The following is a 19,317-nucleotide window of genomic DNA, read 5'->3' on the forward strand; positions in this document are numbered from 1 at the left end:
AGATTGTTCGCTAAACATGTAAATTAATTTTGGAATGCACACTAAGATAAATGCAAGACAAGTGATATTTTTAGTTGATTATGAAGGCATTTGCAGATTCATTCATTTTTCATGATTGTACGTGATTAACAATTGTAAATTACATTTCCTGCTTCCAAATAAGAATAAAAAAACATTGATTGTGCTGTCAACACAAGAGATCTGGTTGTATCAAGGTAGCTCTCTGAGACCAACGCCAATGATATCATCTATAAACTTAACTAAATAAGGGCTTACTAAAAAGGGCAAGGGCAACAGATGCACAGGAACACCATCCCCAAATTCCCCTCTAATTAATGTCCCCATCCTAACTTGGAAATACAACGTTGTGCCTTCCTTGTCACTGAGGCAATATTATGGAACATCCTATTTAACCAGCTGTAGTGATACAAAAAAGCAACTCACCACTACCTTTTCAACAACTATCAGGGATAGTGGCCAAATCAGCAGGACTTGCATCCCATCAATCAATCAAATAATTCAAAATGCCTCAACTTTGATTGTAACCAGCCACATTATTAAAGTTACAAAGTTGGGTCAATAGAGAATATCTTGGAAATTAATGTTTACTTATTATGACACAGAAGGAGGTCAGTTGGTTTATTAGATTAATTTGGCTCCCAGCAGAGCAATCCTAATACCCCTTTTATTTCCCTGTAATCCTGCAGTTTATTCTCTCTCGTATGACCCCAACTCCTCTTTTGGTTCTTTTGCCACTTCCCTACAGTAGGGATAATTTATAGCAATCCATTAGCCTACCAGTACATCTTTAGAATGTAGGAGGAAACCAGAGCACCTGGGGAAAACACGCGGTCACAAGGAGAACATTCAAACTCCATACAGATAGTTCCTGAGTTCAGATTGAACCCAGGTTGGTGGAACTGTGAGAGAGCAGCAATAATTGCTGCTCCCCATGCCACCCAATAGCTGAAGCTCAATTTCAATGTTTTAATATATATATTGTAATCCAAAGTACAGAAATTCTGCTCTAAATGTTTCTGTTCTAAATGTTTCCTTCTTATTGTAGTATTCAGATAAATAAGAATCGCCTAATTTAATGTGGTAACTACCTAAAGGTCCACCTGGAATGCTAGGAAGTGTGACCATGCTCAAATGGGAAGATTCTTTTCCACTTACTACCTTCTTTCTGAGAAGCAGCCAGAAATGGTTTCCAGTGACCTCTTTCATAAAGAGTATAAAATATGTTGCTTTTAAAATAAAAGCACCTGAGATGCTGGTGGGGTGGCCCAGGATAGAATTGTAGCTGGTACCTTCAAGATGAGACTAAAATTACCACTGAGTTCAAGAACAGACTTCTCATCACAAGACACATCATAACTCCAAAGGTGTAACCAAAGATGTGGGGATTACTGAGGTTCTGTAGGCTGTGATACAATACAGTGCACTTCCACTACAGTGCACTGAAAAAGTAGAGGAATTTTACCTTTATTCTGAGGTCTTCTGTTAAAATAAGCCACAGTTCATAATCAGGATATTATGTAAAAATATACAAAACTTAAAAATAGTAAATCTAGTTTCAATAAAGAAAAATATCATTGGTATGATATCATGGCAGTGAAAGTATCATACTGTATTTCACCAATGGGATTGGATTTAGAGGGCAGCATTTACACAAAGCTAAGTACCTTTTATGTTGGAAGCCCCAACTTTGTTGCCTTATTGTACCCAGCTCTATATGAATAGCATTTAAAATACTTAAGCTGTTGCAAATCATACCTCTGCATTTTCAGTTGAAGAAAAGAATTAAAGTGATCCTGTTAAGACTTAGTACCAATTCAGAATTTGTCTGGAATGGTCACAACTAGTTCAGATTGCAAATGTTACATGGCATGAAACAAGGTCCTAGACCTCAGTCTGCACGCAAACCTTACCATATATAGTACAACAACAGTAAGAGACTGTAAGCACCATCAAGGTTTCTGTACTGCATTTCCAAGAAAGCTCTTTTTTGATTTTAACTGAGTATTTCAAAACTGATATAGGGTCTGGGTAGGAGAGTGATTTTAACTTAACTTACTATTTCTTGTTGGAATTGTGGAATACCAAATGAGTTTAATGTTTAAACTGAGGTAGCTCTGTTCTCTGCTGCTTGATTAATAGTTATTTTGTGTGTGAATGAAAGAAGAGGAAAAGGCAAAAGCAATTTTTCTTTTACTGCTTGTGGAACCTTCCTGTCCACCACTTGACTGCTGTGTTTGCCTCTGCTTCCAAAGTAATTTAATGCAATTTTGAAGGGCCTTGAGGATTGCACATTTTTATTGTATTTTTTTCTTTAACTTTTTTATCAAGTTTACTTTCATTACCAAATTGGCCAGACAGGAATCTGATCTTATTATGGTTAATGAATCAGTGTACTGCTTAAAATTATTTGAATTGAATGTGAAGTGAGCACTAACATCTCTGAAGGTTATGTTAGTTTTATTTGTAAAGTTACTGGAGCATATTTCTAACATACCCAGTCTCCAGAACAACTTTTTCTCTGGAAACAGATTCAGTTGCAAGTAAACACACATGAACTCATATTAACTCCATGTAACTCCCTTAGTCTATTCCTCACATCAGTTAGGTATTTTGATGTTGAAAATATCTTTGTAGATGGCAACTGATTTTGAAATCTGTGTCATAATTATTTTGTATATCATTGATTTGTATAACATTTGGATAATGATGGTTACATGAATTGTGAAGTTATTTACATAAACAAAATACAACAATATGAATTGTTACTGTTGAGATCTCCATTGCAGTACTGTTCTTGTTACTACTTCTGTTCTTATGTTATACTTCCAGATAGCATATGAACAGAAGTAGTAACAGCAATAGGCCATACATGCGAGCTTCTGTACCATTCAATAAGATTTTAACTCATCTGATCCTGGTCTCAAGTTCACTTTCTTGCAGGTATTCCATAAATCTTGGTTTCCTTCAAGTCCAAAAATTAATCCATCACTGCCTTGAATGTATTTAGTGACTCAGTCTCCACAGCTCTCTGGAGTAGAAAATTCGGAAAGAAGAAATTCTTCCTCATCTCTCACGTAAATGTGCAATACCTTATTACAGCCACTAGTTCAAGCCTCCTCCACAAGGGAAATACCTCTTCCCAGTCAAGCCCCTTTAGAATAATCTATGTATCAATAAAGTCATTCTCATTCTCATGAACTTCAGTTTAAGTCTACTCAATTTTTTCTCAAAGGACAACTCCATCACAAGAACCTACCTTGTGGGCATTCCCTGAATCAGCCTCCAGTGCAAGCAGACAACTCCAGGTGTGGTCTTGCCTATGCCCTGGAAGAATAATACTGATTTGCAAAAAAAGTAACTGAAAGTTAGAGACCAAGCAGTATCTCTGAAGAAATAACTTAAAGAAATATTGTATTGAGTGTGATGCTCATGTGTGTATTTTAGTTTTAGATTGCACCATGTATCCATTTAAAAAATATGTAGCCTAACATTAAATTTAACTTCTTGCAGGCACTTTAGCACCGAATCTCTAATGTGTGACTGCAACCTTAGATGGGTCTTGCAATGGGCCAAAAACTTTTCAGTTCGCATAGCAGATGACACTTTATGCATCTACCCAAGAGCATTACACAGAAGACCATTCAAAACTTTGAAAGAGAAGCAGCTCACATGTGGTAAGTGCAATATTTTAAAAGAACTGTTATGATTCTGGAGATAATACTAGATTAGAGCCATTAAGTCTTAGAGTCATATAGCGCAGAAATGGATCCTTCAGTCCATTGCCAACTGTCAAGCACTCACTCATAATAATCCTACACTATTCCAATTTTTACTATAATCTCTCCTCATTCCCACTTACCCCTCCCAGATTTTACCATTGTCCTACAAACTGGGGGAGCAGATTACAGTGGCCAATTAACCTACCAATGCACACGTTCTTGGGATGTGGGTAGGAGCTGGAGCACCCAGAGGAATACCCACACATTCACAGGCAGGAAGTACAAACTCTGCACAGACAGCACCAGAGGTCAGGATTGAACTCAGGTCACTGGAACTGTGATGCGGCAGCCCTACTGGGTGCACCACCTTGCCCACTAGTAGCTATTGATTAAAGATACAATCAGAAATAATGGCTTGTCAGCTCTTTGAGTTTATTTATGGGTGAGAAGAGCACTGGTTATGTTTTATATACATATGATTGTTAAGAAAACTTATGTTGAGGTACTTTGAAATTTGGCTGAAACATTACCCAGTCAGACTTCAAGTAGGGCTGAATATACATTAAAACCCATGTTTTGCCTGGAAAACTTAGTGAATGTAAACCTTTTTTGATCAAAATGGAGGAGGAAGAAATGAGACTACAAGATGGTCAAGTGAATTGTTTTTGGGATTGAGAATAATTAATCAATTTCATCGTTGGACCTTGAGGGTAATTGAAGCCAGAATCCTGCTGCCTGAATCATCTCTCTCTCTCTCTCTCTCTCTCTCTCTCTCTCTCTCTCTCTCTCTCTCTCTCTCTCTCTCTCCCCCCTCTCTCTCTCACTCTCTCCCTCTCTCTCTCACACACACACCAAGAAGAAATTAATTAAGATAAAAAATAATCCACAGCATCTTTCAGGAGCTGCACTACCACATTTCTGTCAATGAACATCCTGAATGGCAGCCAGTAAAATGCTCATCTTCTTGAAAATCCTGATCATGGCAGAATTTCTATGAACATGACATAATTGAAACCCAAACCACACCAGGAGAAAATACTAAAACCTCCAGAATCTTTGTAAGCTTCACCTTTCATAATCCTCACAGGTACCTTTCCATGTATGCTGGCTGTCAAAAAGGCATTCAGTCTCAAATGCTTCCCAAGAAAGTCTGCCTTTTTATACCATGAACCTGCTGCTTTTTTATCCATGGATGTTTGCTTTCTTTTCTCACAAACTATTAGAATGTGTCAAGGGCTAATGAATTGGTTATTCATTGCCAAAGCACAGGAATTATTAATGAGCAATTATTAATGAACTGTAGCTTATGTTACACTTTTATTTTCAGTGCCTCATCACGTTAATGCAGTCTAATTCACATTGACAAAACTGACATTTGTAGAGAGGTGCTATATTAACCTAGAACTTTTGGTATTAGAAAATAGATATTTAATACATGTCATGTTTGTCTGCCATTAAGTTGGCAAAGGCAATATATTTTATTGCACAAGTATATTTAATACTTTTTTGTTAATATTACCATCACTAAGTTCGAGAATATCATTCTAAAAATACATAAACTGAAACTGTTCTGTGTGTTGGCAAAACACAAATCAAAACAGCTCTCAGACCTGATTTTAACCTGGTAATTTCAAACTAGGATAGGGACCTACTCTTTTTAATCCCATTGCATTTCCACAGTTTGTAATTATAACCTGCAGGTAAGTAGAACACAAACTGCAGTACAGTAGGATCCTTCAAATATGCATAGAGTCCCAATTTTGTAATCAGGGCCAGATGGCAAACAGAGTTCCATACACAGAGACTGCCCATGAGCTATCTTGTGTTTCCAAGGGAGACTAAAAGCTGGCATGCTAGATTTAAAATCTCCCTTGTCTCATGGTATGCAGGGCTTGGCTGTTTGCCATCTACCTTGGCCATTGCCTGCACATTTCCCTCCAGGAGGTGAAATCTGACATGTGCTTTAGAAGAGAATGCCTTATGGCACAAAATTTACAGCTTCCAGAGGTTGTCTTCTATTCATAAAGTGCAAGTGATTTGTGTTTGGAAGCAGTAGTTCTGTGTGAAAGAAACGAAAAGAATGCAAAACAGATGTAGATTTGATCAGATGTGAGCCAAAGGCATGACACTCACTCTGGGGTTTGATGTCGTACATCTGTGATTAAATGCCTCTTGGATAAGAAAAAAAGCCCAGATGACTATTGTTTACTACATCAGGATATTGAACACTTTGACATTGGAATAGGACAGGTGGGAATTTTCTTCACTAAAACTATTTTGTGTATCCCAAACTGATAAATCATAAAGCTGAGCATAATTAAATGTTTTAATTTTTACTTAAATGTTTTACTTGCAATAGCAAGTGTCAGTGCAGTTGATCTAATAATTTAAATTGACTTTCTGTCCCTCACTATTTGTTCATGGAGGCCAGTTCTTGCAAAAGTCTTTATCAAGCAATGTTATTGCTGCAATCATAATTGGAACTGTCAGATTAATTTGACATGAAGAAATGTAAACCGCAATGCTGAAAAGTTGATTGCATGTAATTCGCAAGTACACATTTTGTAATTTGAATCCTTCTTCCTGGCTGTATTCTGACAAGAGTACAATTGTACTAGATGCAAGATATCATGCCTGGAACCAGAGCACAGATTAAAAAAGCATATTTTGCAAATTTTCTATTGTATTGAAAGCAATGGCTGACTGTCGCAGAAAGTCTATTAATTGCAGTTTATTTAACTACTTGCAGCATGAAGACAGGTTTCCTGAAGTAAGTTTGCTTAACCTGCATTGCATTAGGAAGAATTATACGAATGTGTCCAGTGGTACAATTTGGGCATGCAGGAGCCAGGAATGCTATTGTAAAATATTTTACTTTTCTCAAGTGCATAAGTAGATTGTGCTGTTTCCTATGACCAACAAAGTATTCTGTTGAAGATTGTTTGCTGCAAAAGCTGTGTTACAAGCTGCAAAAGAGTGTTGCTGTAAAACTTAACAAAACATGGAGAGCTTTCTTGAGGCACTATGTGGTTAAACAGAAGGATACTAAGGAGGTTTGTCCCAAAACAGCCAAACAGAATGAAAGAATTCTGCACTGATTCTCTTTGATTGAGAACAAAAGTTAAAATACAATGTGGCTACGCAACATTGCAAGTCTAGGGTATAACCCAACTGTTGTTCATGACCTCCACAATCTTACTCATTCAATGCTGCGTTATTATAATAAAATCGTAGAGTGAAACAGCAGAGTCATACAGCCCATTATCTGAGTAGAGCTATCCAATTAAGCTACTTCCTTGTTCTGTAATTGTTTTCCCCTTGAGATATTTATTTAATTCTCTTTTGAATGTTATGATTAAATTATCACATCTTTTCAGTCAGTGCATTCCAGGATATGATGTTTTATTTTAATGGAAAATGTTCAAAAAATGCAGATCCTAGAACAGAAAGCACTGGAAATACTCAGCAGGTCAGGCACCATTCTGTGGAGAGACAGAGTTAACATTTCAAGTCAGCAGTGATGGAAAAGTGATATCAAGAGAAGGGGTAGGGTGTAGACGGCAAAGGGAATGTCTGTAAAAGGGTCGAAACCAAGGTTGTCCAGGTAACAGTGCTTTCAGAGCCATCTCATGAATTGATGAATGAGGACAATCGGAGAGAGAGGAAAGAACAAAAGAGTATGCTGGATTGGTGGAACACTGCAGTTGGCAGAAATCTGAAACAAAGAGAACACTGGAAACGTCCAGCAGATCAAGAAGCATCTGTGGGGAGAGGAAAACAGAGCTGAAGTGTGAAACCTTACGTCAAAACTGGCCAGAACTAGAATAAAGAAAGCAGGTTGAAAAAAACTGCAAATACTGGAAATAAAAACAGAAAATGGTGGATTCACTCAGCAGGTAAGGCAGCATCTGTGAAATGAGGAACAGAGTAAACATCAGTGAATGGATAAGGAAAAGGAAATATCTCTGATGAGGTAAGGCTAGGGTTGCCATGGGGATAAGTTGTGCAGGTTATCCAGTCGTTGGGTTCATGGGAGCAATTAGAGGGTGAGAATACAAACAAAATTGAGAAATGCTGAGCTGTAGGACATGCCCAGCAGGTCAGCTGTGGTCACAGAGGGAAAACTGAACCAGTATCATCAATAGGTTTCATGCTCCTTTGTTTATATTCTGCCCCCATGAGCCCAGTGATAGGATGACCACCATAAATTATCCCGTTGGCAACCCTGGTCTCACCCCCTCACAGGAATTCCTTTTGTCCTATCCATTGCTCCCTCACCTTCTCTGCAACTTAAAGCTAATTTCCCAGTTCTGATAAGAGAAGAGAAGAGATCTTTATTAGTCACATGTACATCGAAACACACAGTGAAATACATCTTTTGCGTAGAGTGTTCTGGGGGCAGCCCGCAAGTGTCGCCACGCTTCCGGCGCCAACATAGCACGCCCACAACTTCCTAACCCATATGTCTTTGGAATGTGGGAGGAAACCGGATCAACCAGAGGAAACTCATGCAGACACAGGGAGAATTTACAAACTCCTTACAGACAGTGGCCAGAATTGAACCCGGGTCGCTGACGCTGTAAAGCATTATGTTAACCGCTACACTACCGTGCCTGCCCATTGATCTTAGACATTAACTCTGGTTTTCCTTCCACTGAGGCTGTCTGACCTACTGAAGTTTCCATCCTTTCCTGCTTTTATTACTAGGGAAATCCGGTAAGAGAAATTGTTAAATTCGAGAGTTACAATGTGCCAATTCAGGGATGAGACACTGTTCCTCGAACTTACTTGGGCTTCGTAGGAGGAGGTCATAGACAGAGAGGTCAGAATGGGAGCGGGATGAAAAATTAAAGTGAAAGGTGACTGGGATTTCAGGGTTTTCCCTACCGTTTGAGTGGACGTGTTTAGAAAAGAGAATTACTATAATGATTCTGTACACCATTACTCTCACCTGTACTTTAAAGAGATCAACTTTAGTTTCCCCATTCTGCGCACATCACTGAAGTTCTTCATCCCTTGCAAACTTCTCGTAAATCTCTCCAGGACGTAACATCCTTTCAAAAGTGTTGTGTCCACAAATGAACACTTTGCTTCAGTTGGGGCCTTCCTAGTGTTATAAAGGATTAGCGTAACTTCTTTGCTTATTTACACTATGAATACAGCCAAGAATACTGCATGATTTTGCTAACTTCACCTGCCACCTTCAAAGATTTATGTGCATATGCCCTCTGTGTCCCTCTTCCTGCAGCCTTGGTCTTCTTTCATGTAGTTCCTATTGCCTCTCCTCATATTTCTTATTAAGACATAACACTTCACAGTTCTGTATATAATTTCCTTTTGCAAGTGCCTGCCAATTTCACTAGTCTAATACGTTCTCCAAAAGTCCACCCCATTGTTTTTACTGTTCTGTGATAGTTACAAAGCTTAGAATTTATGGCCTGATCATGTTAATTTGGTTCCGTCAGTTACACTAGCTACCCAAGTCTCCACATGCTTGCACTTACCTGGGCTAGATGCAGAAGGCCAAGTACTCCACACCCTGGAGTCCTATTGCATAATCCAGATGGCACGATGGCACAGAGATATGTGTGCCTTAGTGTGAAGGTACCACCCCCGAAAGACCTGAAACCCCTAAAAGAATGAGTGATTTTGGTGGGGGGGGGGGCACTTATCTGCTGTCAACATTGTCACTGGTGTAAACAATTTTGAATATCTCTGACATTTAGAGACATTTAAAATCCTTACAGTTAAAATAAATCAAAAGACTACTGAACCACTTTAAAATAAAATAAAGTTACTTAAAAGCAAACAAAAACATTTAAAAAGAACAAAAAAAAGTAAACAGAATTTCATAAAAAGTAACTTACCTTCTCCAAAAATTGTGCCCCAGAGACCTCTGGCCAGTATCGGATCCTTAGCCAGGCTAGACCCATGAGCTGAATAGTGATCTCCCCAGTGTAATGCTGAGCAATCCCAAAAATATGATTCTGCCACCAGACCTTACGTGAGGTCCAGTGGTGGAGCTAACTGACAAATTTTAAGATTAAGATATCTTTATTAGTCACATGTACATCAAAACACACAGTGAAATACATCTTTTGCGTTGAGTGTTCTAGAGGCAGCCCGCAAGTGTAGCCACACTTCCGTCGCCAACATATCATGCCCACAACTTCCTAACCCATACGTCTTTGGAATGTGGGAGGAAACCGGAGCACCCAGAGGAAACCCACGCAGACACAGGGAAAAAGTACAAACTCCTTACAGACAGCGGCCAGAATTGAACCCAGTTCGCTGGCGCTGCTATAGCGTTACGCTAACTGCTACACTACCGTACCTCAATTTATCATTGAGTCCTGAACTTGTACATTTCGCAGCTTGTGCAATGAAGTCCTATAAAAACCACTGACTGCCCAGCATGATTTGGCCCAATTCCCAGTGCGCCCAACTGCAGGTTGTTAAAAAAAAATCAGAAAATGCTCAGGTCCAGTAACAACCTGTGGCAAAACCTCAACTGAAAAACAACCATTCACCACTGGTGGTATCTGTTGGTCAGATAACCTTGTATTCATCCTATATGTTTAACTACATGGGCTTTCACATTGTTAACAAGTATTTCTTAAAACTATCTAACTTTTAGAAGGTGTGCTGGTGCTTGCAAAGCTTGGAGAAGGATGTACAGTGGTTGCAGGAACTATTTTAGGCAGAGCCATATGAAGTGCTAAAAAAACATTCTCTCAGGATAACATAACATAAACGACACTAATATTAAAATGCTAACATCAAAAAGCCCCTTCAAACAAAGATATATGTATGCTTTTTCAAGTAAGTGAGGAATGGAGAAGATGCAAAAGTGAATGGTATTTTATGCCTTCACCCTACCTTGCTGTGGAAGAGAATGTTCAAGGTGATCTTCTGAAAAAGGGACAAAAGTAAATAATCTCTGGACTCTCCTCTGTGCATAAGCCAATCGCCACTCCACCATAGAGAGTCCACCCTGATACCTTTTATAAGTATTTGGTTGTGAACCTGTATGAATGGTTGAAACAGCCACACCTTACTGCCCAGCACAATTTCTTTTGAAAGTTTATTGAACCCAAGTAACAGTATAACAGATCTTAGAGCAGGATAAAATGTCGGCACAACATTGTGGGCCGAAGGGTCTGTACTGTGTTGTAATGTTCTATGTTCTATAAATATTCCCATCTTTTGTACACTAATAGAGTGTACACTAATACACTTAACTAACTTCTACTTGCTCATAATTGGATACAGCTCTGATTTTGGACACAACTCATTCTGGTTAGTTACCCCAACCCCCACCCCCACCCTCCCAACTTGTCTGTACAGGTTGATCAGACCTGCCTGCAATTACCTTGCAAATTGCCCAGGTTTGCCCTCAAATCTCCTATTAGTAATACAGGAGATCATCAAAATAAGTAATTAATGCCAAACCCACCCTTTATGATTGCCCCTTCCATACCCAGGTTATACCGACTAAGGTTGTATATCTTAACCCAATTCAACTTTATCATCAATTTTCACAGAGAGGTTATTTTGATGGGGAAGAGCTCTGAGTTTATCAGCATCTTGAAAAGTTCCTTCTCTACTGAGATTCCAGACAGTTAGACTGTGGAAAAAATAGATAACGTAAATGATGTCTCAGGGTTAATCTTGCTTGTGAAAGAAATTGACTTTCCCCGCAGCTTTCTTCAGCTTACAGCATTTTGTTTTGAAAAAAATGTTGTTTTAAAAAGGCCCTGGTCTCTCATAGCATTCAGAGTAGGATTTTGGTCAATTTTAGTCCATTTCTGTCAATCTAGAATTAAATATAGGTCCTCCTGAAGGTACTGGTTGCACCATTCCCCATGCTCTTCCCATTTCCAGTACTAACCTTCCATGAATGAGTAGGTCCAACTGTCCTGGGCCTTCCGACCTGAGAGTTTGGTAGCAAGACATTGCCTCAGTGGTGACTAGCCATCAGCTGCAGAACCACTGGGACCCTTCCTTGATAATCGTGACAATTTGAGCTATTGTCCTGATATTCATCTTAGTCAGCAACACCTGCACAACTAAATAAAAAATGCTTTATAGTACTTTTTCAGAGGCTGTACATTTGTGTTTCCCTTAATGGCTTATGATGGTCACTTCTTCCCTTGCAGCATTGAAACAGGTTGACACAGAGCTGCCACATACATTTAAGCAGCTTTGTCCCTCATAATTCTGGCCTCCAACTCCTTTAACAAAATTATGTTCCAATTACCTGCCTTTTCTCATTTTGAAAATTTCAAATGGCAGGCCGTATCAAACACAGAGAATTGCCTTGAATGGTCAAATTGACCAACCCCAGAAGATCCAATAATGTTGCCATTTCAGTTAAGCATACTAAGGTGCCAAAATCAGGTTTTTCAAACCATGGTTTTATGCATTGCTTATATAATCATGTTCTATTTTGTAAATACCTGATAAAACGATATGCTATTCAGTATCCCTGAATGGCTGACCTGAATTTAGAAAGTTCACATGAGTACAGTTCTGAACTTTTGCTGTATTATACAATCTCAACTGGGCCAGTATAGTTGACCCAGATGAACCTGAATTAGATGACAAAGATTAGCCTGATTGCTCTCCAAAAACTTTGGAAAGGGTTTGATTTTGATTGAAGAACCTGTCAATGCTGTCTTGGGGGTACAGTAGCATAATATTCATATTACTGCTCATATAGTATCCAGAGACCTGGATATTGATCTAGAAACCTACGTTTGAATCCCCACATGGCAGCTAGGAAACTTAAATTCATCTAGTTAGGTAAACACAAGTTAAAAAGCCAATATCAACAATAGTGAATTATATTAATAATGCAGATTATTGCAAAAGCCCATCTGGTTCACTAATATACAGTATTTTCGAGAAGGAAATCTGTTGCATTCACCTAGTTTGGCCTATGTAAGATAGCAGGCCCACAAGGATCTGGCTGCCTTCTGAAATAAACTAGTGAGCCAGTCAGTTTAGGAGTGATTCAATAATCGCAAGCCTTACAAAAGGTGCCCATTTTGTGAATGAGTACATTTTTTTAAAAATAAATTAATGAGGAATGCCCACTCAAGCATATTCTCAGAGGCCGATGTCCATTAAAAATCACAAAAAGGAGTCAATAGTGCAGACATTTTTCTGCATGTGACGATCATTAAGGTGGTCTTGTATGGGAATCCTGTGCCAGTCAGACTCACCAATTCCTAGTCTTTAGCCCATGATGAATTTTCCTGTACAATCTTGTAGTATGGTAGAAGTTCTCAACAGTGAGACAGATTTCCTTCTAAGAGTGGGTAGGTGATGGCACAACACACCTCCATTGGCTGATGGGACATTTGCTGTCAGAAGTGGAAAATGTCATCATTTTTAGGCCTCCCACAAAGAGGAAGATTTATTCTGGAGATGGAGGACATCAGGATTCTCCTTGAAGACTTTAGGTGTAAGTTCACTGCGAGACTTCCCAACAGTGGCTCAGATATGGACAAGCCGTTTCATTAATGTGAATAGAAGTCCCATGTTTGGTGGCACAGCGCAGCGTTCAGTCCAATTAATGTAATTGGGTCCTTTATCTTCCTTGTGAGGATACCTTCATGACATGAACTGTAGTGGTTCGAGAAGACTGCTCACCATCACCTTCGCAATGCAATAAAGGGACATATAATAACTGCTACGCCTTTCAGTTATTGCCTGAAAGTGCTTAATCCCATTTCAAAAGCCAAGTGGATACTTTCCTGCTTACTATTTGGTGCGGTGACCCTTTCGAGAGGAGCTAGATGCCACCAGATCAGTCTGCCTGAGAAGCAGCTATGATGCAGGCATATTCAACAACTAAGATGCTCCAGTATTCACAGTAGTCTTAAGTCTGATTGATTGAATAAACGCTGGCTCTATCAGCAAATCTATATCCCACAAATAAATAAATTTTTTAGACAGAGTATAGTCAACTGATGAGACTATAATCCTTAGTGGATCTGATGAAAAATTGGTGAATGATAAAATCAATGATGTTCAAGTAGAGTTTCAAAGGTTTTGTTACTAAGATACCTCTGTAGAAGAAGTGAATTTACCTATGTAAATGCAAGAAATCTGTCCTGTGACTATGAAAAATGGCATATTTAACATGCAATATTCCAGATTATAACTATTAATTGTGAACTAATTGCCATGAAAATTGTGAAACAGCATTATCATGTGATAGTATATTTTTTTTATTTACATTGTACTGGTATTGAACACCATTTAGCTCTTAATGAATCACTGTGCTCATTTACAATTATTAATTTTCAGATGATCCTTTGGAGTTGCCTCTGTTTGAGATGATCCCATCTCACCGTCAAATAGTATTCCAGGGGGATCGTTTGCTGTTTCTGTGCACTGCGACATATGTGGATAAAACAATGCAAATTCAATGGCGACATAATGGAAAATTAATGATAACAGATGAAGATAATGAAATATTTGTAGAACCAGTTATGATCCATGACTGTTGTTTAATTACCAGGTATGAATATCCTTTGTGTTTCCTGTCGACTTAAAATTACATTGTTTGCTGTTTAATGATTCCCTTTTGTTTATTATTATTATTACATCATAGTTCAGAACACATATTGCTGTGCATAATTGCATGATGTAAATTACATGTTGCAAAGTCTATGCCCTCGGCTTGGAACACAAACCATTACGCTTAAATCAAAGGAATGTTGCGTACAATTGCAATGTCCTCAGTAGTGAGTGCCACCTTCTGGAGTGGGAAATAATTACAGATACTATGAAGATTTCGCATCATTTAACGTTGCAGGCATCCCAAAAGAATTTTAGAACTCAGATTTTAGTAGTAACTTACAAAGATGGTGCCAATAAGCCTTGTGATTATATGATACTCACACTGATGTTTTAATGTTAACTTTGAAGATTTAACCATTGATCCAGGGCAAATATGTAAATATGATAGATAAATTTATGCATAAATCTGTATAATAATCATCATGATTGAGCTAGTGATAATATGCTAATTCTGTTAAAAATATTTAACATTTTTAAACATTTAAGGGGGGGGAGAAAAAGAAGGGGTGGGGTTACCAGAAGTTAGAGAAATCGATGTCAAGGCCATCAGGTTGGAGACTCCCAAGGCAGAATATGAGGTGTTGTTCCTCCAGTCTGCGTCTGGCCTCAATGTGGCAGTAGAGGAGGCCATGGATAACATGTCAGTATGGGAGCGGGATGTGGAATAGAAGTGGGTGGCCACCGGGAGGTCCTGGCAGTTGCGCCAGATGGAGCGACGGTGCATCTGTCGCTGATCGACGAAGTCATTGACGAAGCAGTCACCCAATCTGCGTCAGGTCTCACTGATGTACAGGAGGCCAGACCGGGAGCACTGGATGCATAAATGACATCCTCGGACTCACAGGTGAAGCGCTGCCTCACCTGGAAGGATTGTTTGGGACCCTGAATGGTGGTGAGGGAAAAGGTGAAGGGACAGATGTAGCGCTTGGGTGGTTGCAGGCATAAGTGCCAGGGGGGTTATCGGTGGGGAGAGACGAGTGGACAAGGGAGTAGCGGAGAGAGCGGTCCCTTTGGAAAGCGGAGAGAAGGGGTGAGGGGAAGATGTGTCTGGTGGTAGGATCCTGTTGGAGGTGGCGGATGTTGCAGAGAATGATGTGTTGGATGCGGAGGCTCGTGGGGTGGTAGGTGAGGACAAGGGGAACCCTGTCCCTGTTATGTTGGTGGGGGTGAGGGCAGACGTGCGGGAAGTGGAGGAGATATGGGTAAGGGCAGCGTTGATGTGATGGAAGGGAAACCCTGGTTACTGAAAAAGGAGGGCATCTCTGATGTCCTAGAATAGAAAGCCTCATCATGCGAACAGATGCAGCGGAGACAGAGGAACTGGGGGAAGGGGATGGCGTCCTTACCAGTGACAGGGTGGGAAGAGGTGTAGTCAAGGTAACTGTGGGAGTCAGTGGGTTTGTAGAAGATGTCTGTGGTTAATCTGTCTCCGGAGATGGAGACAGAGAGATCCTGAAAGGGGAGAGAAGTGTTGGAGATGGACCGAGTGAATCTGAGGGCAGGGGTGGAAGTTGGAGGCAAAGTTGATGAAACTGATGAGCTCAGCACGGGTGCAGGAAGAAGCCCCAATGCAGTCATCAATGTAGTGGAGGAAAAGTTACCGGTGTAGGCTTGGAACGCAGACTGTTCAACATAGCCAACAAAGAGGCAGGCATAGGTGGGGCCCTTGCGAGTGCCCATGGCTACACCTTTAGTTTGGAGAAAGTGGGAGGAGCTGAAAGAAAAGTTGTTAAGGGTGAGTACCAGTTCTGCCAGATGGAGGAGGGTGGTGGTGGAGGGGAACTGGTTGGGTCTGTTATCAAGAAAGAAACAGAGAGCTTTAAGGCCTTCCTGATGGGGGATGGAAGTGTACAGAGACTCGACGTCCATGGTGAAAATGAGGCGGTCAGGGCCGGGGAACTGGAAGTCGTTGAAGTGATGGAGAGCATGCCAAGGGACTGAACCAAGGGGAACAAAATGGAGTCAAGATATGAGGACACAAGTTCAGTGGGGCAGGAGCAGGCAGAAACAATGGGCCTACCAGGGCAGTTAGGTTTGTGAATCTTGGATAGGAGGTAGAAACGGGCAGTGCGGGGTAGGGGAACTATGAGGTTGCCCTCTTCCTTTCCAGTCCTGATGAAGGGTCTCAGCCCGAAATATCGACTGTTTATTTCCCTCCATGGATGCTGCCTGACCTGCTGAGTTCCTTCAGCACTTTTTGTGCATTGCTCCAGATACATCCAGCATCTGCAGAATTTCTTGTATCCCAGCCAGCAACTTCAGTGGCATAGGCATTGTTCCACCCATTGTTCCATGCAGTACTTGTGGTCTGAAGTATTCAATGCCATGGATACATCTTGATATATACAATGCTTTGGAGTGAAAGATTTATAATATTTCATTTTTCTATGAAAGCTTTAGACTGCCCTGAGTATCAAGAGAAGCTCAGTATGGAAACCTTTTTTTGGAACAGCATTAATTGTAGAATTCTCTACTGCTGCTGGCTTACACTTACCCATGCCAGCAGCAAGTTTCACAAGAATCAGCATCGGTTTGGCTGATGAGATGATTTGCTTTTCTTAGGAGTAAGAAAAAGATTAGATCCATCTGGTTCAGGACAGAGACATTATGCTGATTTGCATTTCTGAAATTCGGTAATCTAATGTTTCATCACAGTAGCTGAATTATAACATGTTCAGAAAGCTAGACTGGTGTAAGGTAAATGCATGAAGACTGGGTATGGCAGGTTTCTGTAGAAATGTTGAAATGAAAGATGGAAATTTGTATCTACAACTTGCATTGGTCTGGAATAGTTATGAAATGTGTGTGCTCATAACAAAACTGCAACTCGTATTGGCAGCAGCCTGAAAAACTCAAAGATTATGCCAGCACTTTTCCCAGCTATTTATAAGATTGTTATAAGTCTGAGTAAATAAAAGGGAAATGTACGTATCCTTGCTCATATTTTAAAGAAACTGAGACAAAGTGTACATGTGCAGCTTGTTCGTGTAAACAGATAGTATCAGTTCATGGCTGATGTTTTACTTACTACTGTGCAGAAGAAGGCTGTTCAGTTCATTGGATGATTATTGACTCACAGCAGAGCAATCCCATCAGTGCTATTCCCCTTCCCCTTGTAATCTTACAACCCTTTCTCTCTCACATGTCCCTCAATTCTCCCTTGGTTTGTTTTGCCTCTTAAAAGGACAGTTTGCAGTGACTATTTAACCTACCAACAAGTCATTGGGATGTGAGAGGAAACTAGAGCACCCAACGGAAGCCTATTTAGTCACAGGAAGAACATGCAGATTCCACACAGACAGCAAGCCAGGTCCAGTCAGCAGCAGCACTTCCCCTTGTGCAAATGTCCCAACCAGCCTTTTCCAATAAATGTTTATAACTTGACATTGGGTTGTAGAGTGGCATTATGACATCAAAGATTCATCCCTGCAGGCCACTAAGACTTCAAGACTTTAAACGTTTTGGATTAAATAAAGCATTTGAGTAAAGTGTGGATGTAATATGACTCAAATGAGCTGGGAGTATAGTTATGAATGAAATGGAGTTCCAAGGTTTTGACTTAGCTCCAAACTCAGTGATTCACTAAAGATTGCAGGTATGGGGCAGCATAGGTGGCTTCAGTTTTGATTTGAAACTTCTTGTTTCAAGTTTTTTCAAACATGTTTTGAATATTTAATATCACAGTCAATTTATGAACTGCTTCAAGTTAATTGCTTCAAGTAATTTTGTCCAAACCTTTTGTTTTTATATACAGTAAATAAACTGATAGTCATTTGTAATTCATTGTATAAATTTGCTTAAAAAGTGTATCAACTATTTCATATCTCCTTACATCAAAGGAGTCATTCAGTCCATCAAGTCAATGCCAGCTCTCAAAGAGCATCCCATCAATCCTATTCGCTCATTTATTTCCCTGTAACCTATTCCCTCACACGTGCCCATTAACATCCCCAAGGTTCCCCTGCCACCCTAACACTAGTGGCAACCTACAGATAACTTAACAACCAGCATATATCTGGGATGTGGGAGAAAACCAGAGCACCTGAGCAAAACCCACACAGTAACACACAGACAGTATCAGAGATCAGAATCAAACCCAGGTCACTGGAGCTTTGAGACAGCTGCAGTACATGCACCACCATTATCTGTGGTATCTGTGGATTACTTTGTTATTTGCTCCATCATCGTCATCTCACACTAAATGCTGTTTCAGATGACATTTCCATTATTATGCAATAATATGGGCTGAACAGAATCTGTACCTTAAAGGGACATGCTGTTTGAACAAAGTAGCAAGTAAAGTGAGGTGATCAATTATGTCATATTGGGTTTGCTGTCATTAAAAGTAATGCAAAACATTAGGTTTCAATCAGTCGTGTCTGCTATAAGTGAGTATTTTCATTAGCCAGTTGGATAGCATTCATGCATCCTAATAACCTGGTGCTTCTGCGACATACTTTAAAGAAAAAACTCCTCTATGTAGCTCCTTGTAGGTTCAGAAATTCAAACCAATTGCTGTTTTGTGCACATTGAATAAATATGAAGGTCACATTCCAAGTCAGTTAATCAGAGTGAGTTTTTCTATGACCTTTACTTGAGGTGCTATGGTATTTGGAGCTAAGGAAAATATGGTTCTAATTTAAAGATCTGCATTCACGACTACTTCTAGCAGAAATACAAAATCTCCTCTACTTCTCTCTGTGCTCAGCAACCTTCCTCCACCACCAACAGACCCCGCCACTACCTCTCCCCCGACAACCAAGAAATACGCATTGTTGACAAGTATTACTAGAAAGGATCCACATTAGATAACAGATGTGTGCTTGAAAAGCAGCACAGTATGGCTGTCAGAATGTTATTAAAACGCAGTTGCAGTCTGTTTCCCACCATGAATTTTTGAGCTGATGCAATCAAATAAATTGTTGTGATCTTGTTACAAAATAGATAAAGTAATTACAGTAAATACAAGGGGTTAGCATGCAGG

The 19,317-nt window shown here is 39.8% G+C and overlaps 1 protein-coding gene across 2 annotated transcripts in view; it reads left to right on the plus strand.

Moving 5' to 3' along the window:
* The window catches only part of LOC127576866 (adhesion G protein-coupled receptor A3), a 438,420-nt gene that overhangs the window by 185,224 nt on the left and 233,879 nt on the right, over positions 1-19,317 (plus strand). For both annotated transcript variants that reach the window (XM_052027670.1, XM_052027671.1), the window contains 2 exons: positions 3,532-3,695; positions 14,058-14,271. In XM_052027670.1, coding sequence (XP_051883630.1) covers positions 3,532-3,695; positions 14,058-14,271 — 378 coding nt within the window. The remainder of the gene's footprint in view (positions 1-3,531; positions 3,696-14,057; positions 14,272-19,317) is intronic.

The sequence above is a fragment of the Pristis pectinata genome, chromosome 12 (genome assembly GCF_009764475.1).
Source record: "Pristis pectinata isolate sPriPec2 chromosome 12, sPriPec2.1.pri, whole genome shotgun sequence".
In the NCBI taxonomy this organism is placed as follows: Eukaryota; Metazoa; Chordata; class Chondrichthyes; order Rhinopristiformes; family Pristidae; genus Pristis; species Pristis pectinata.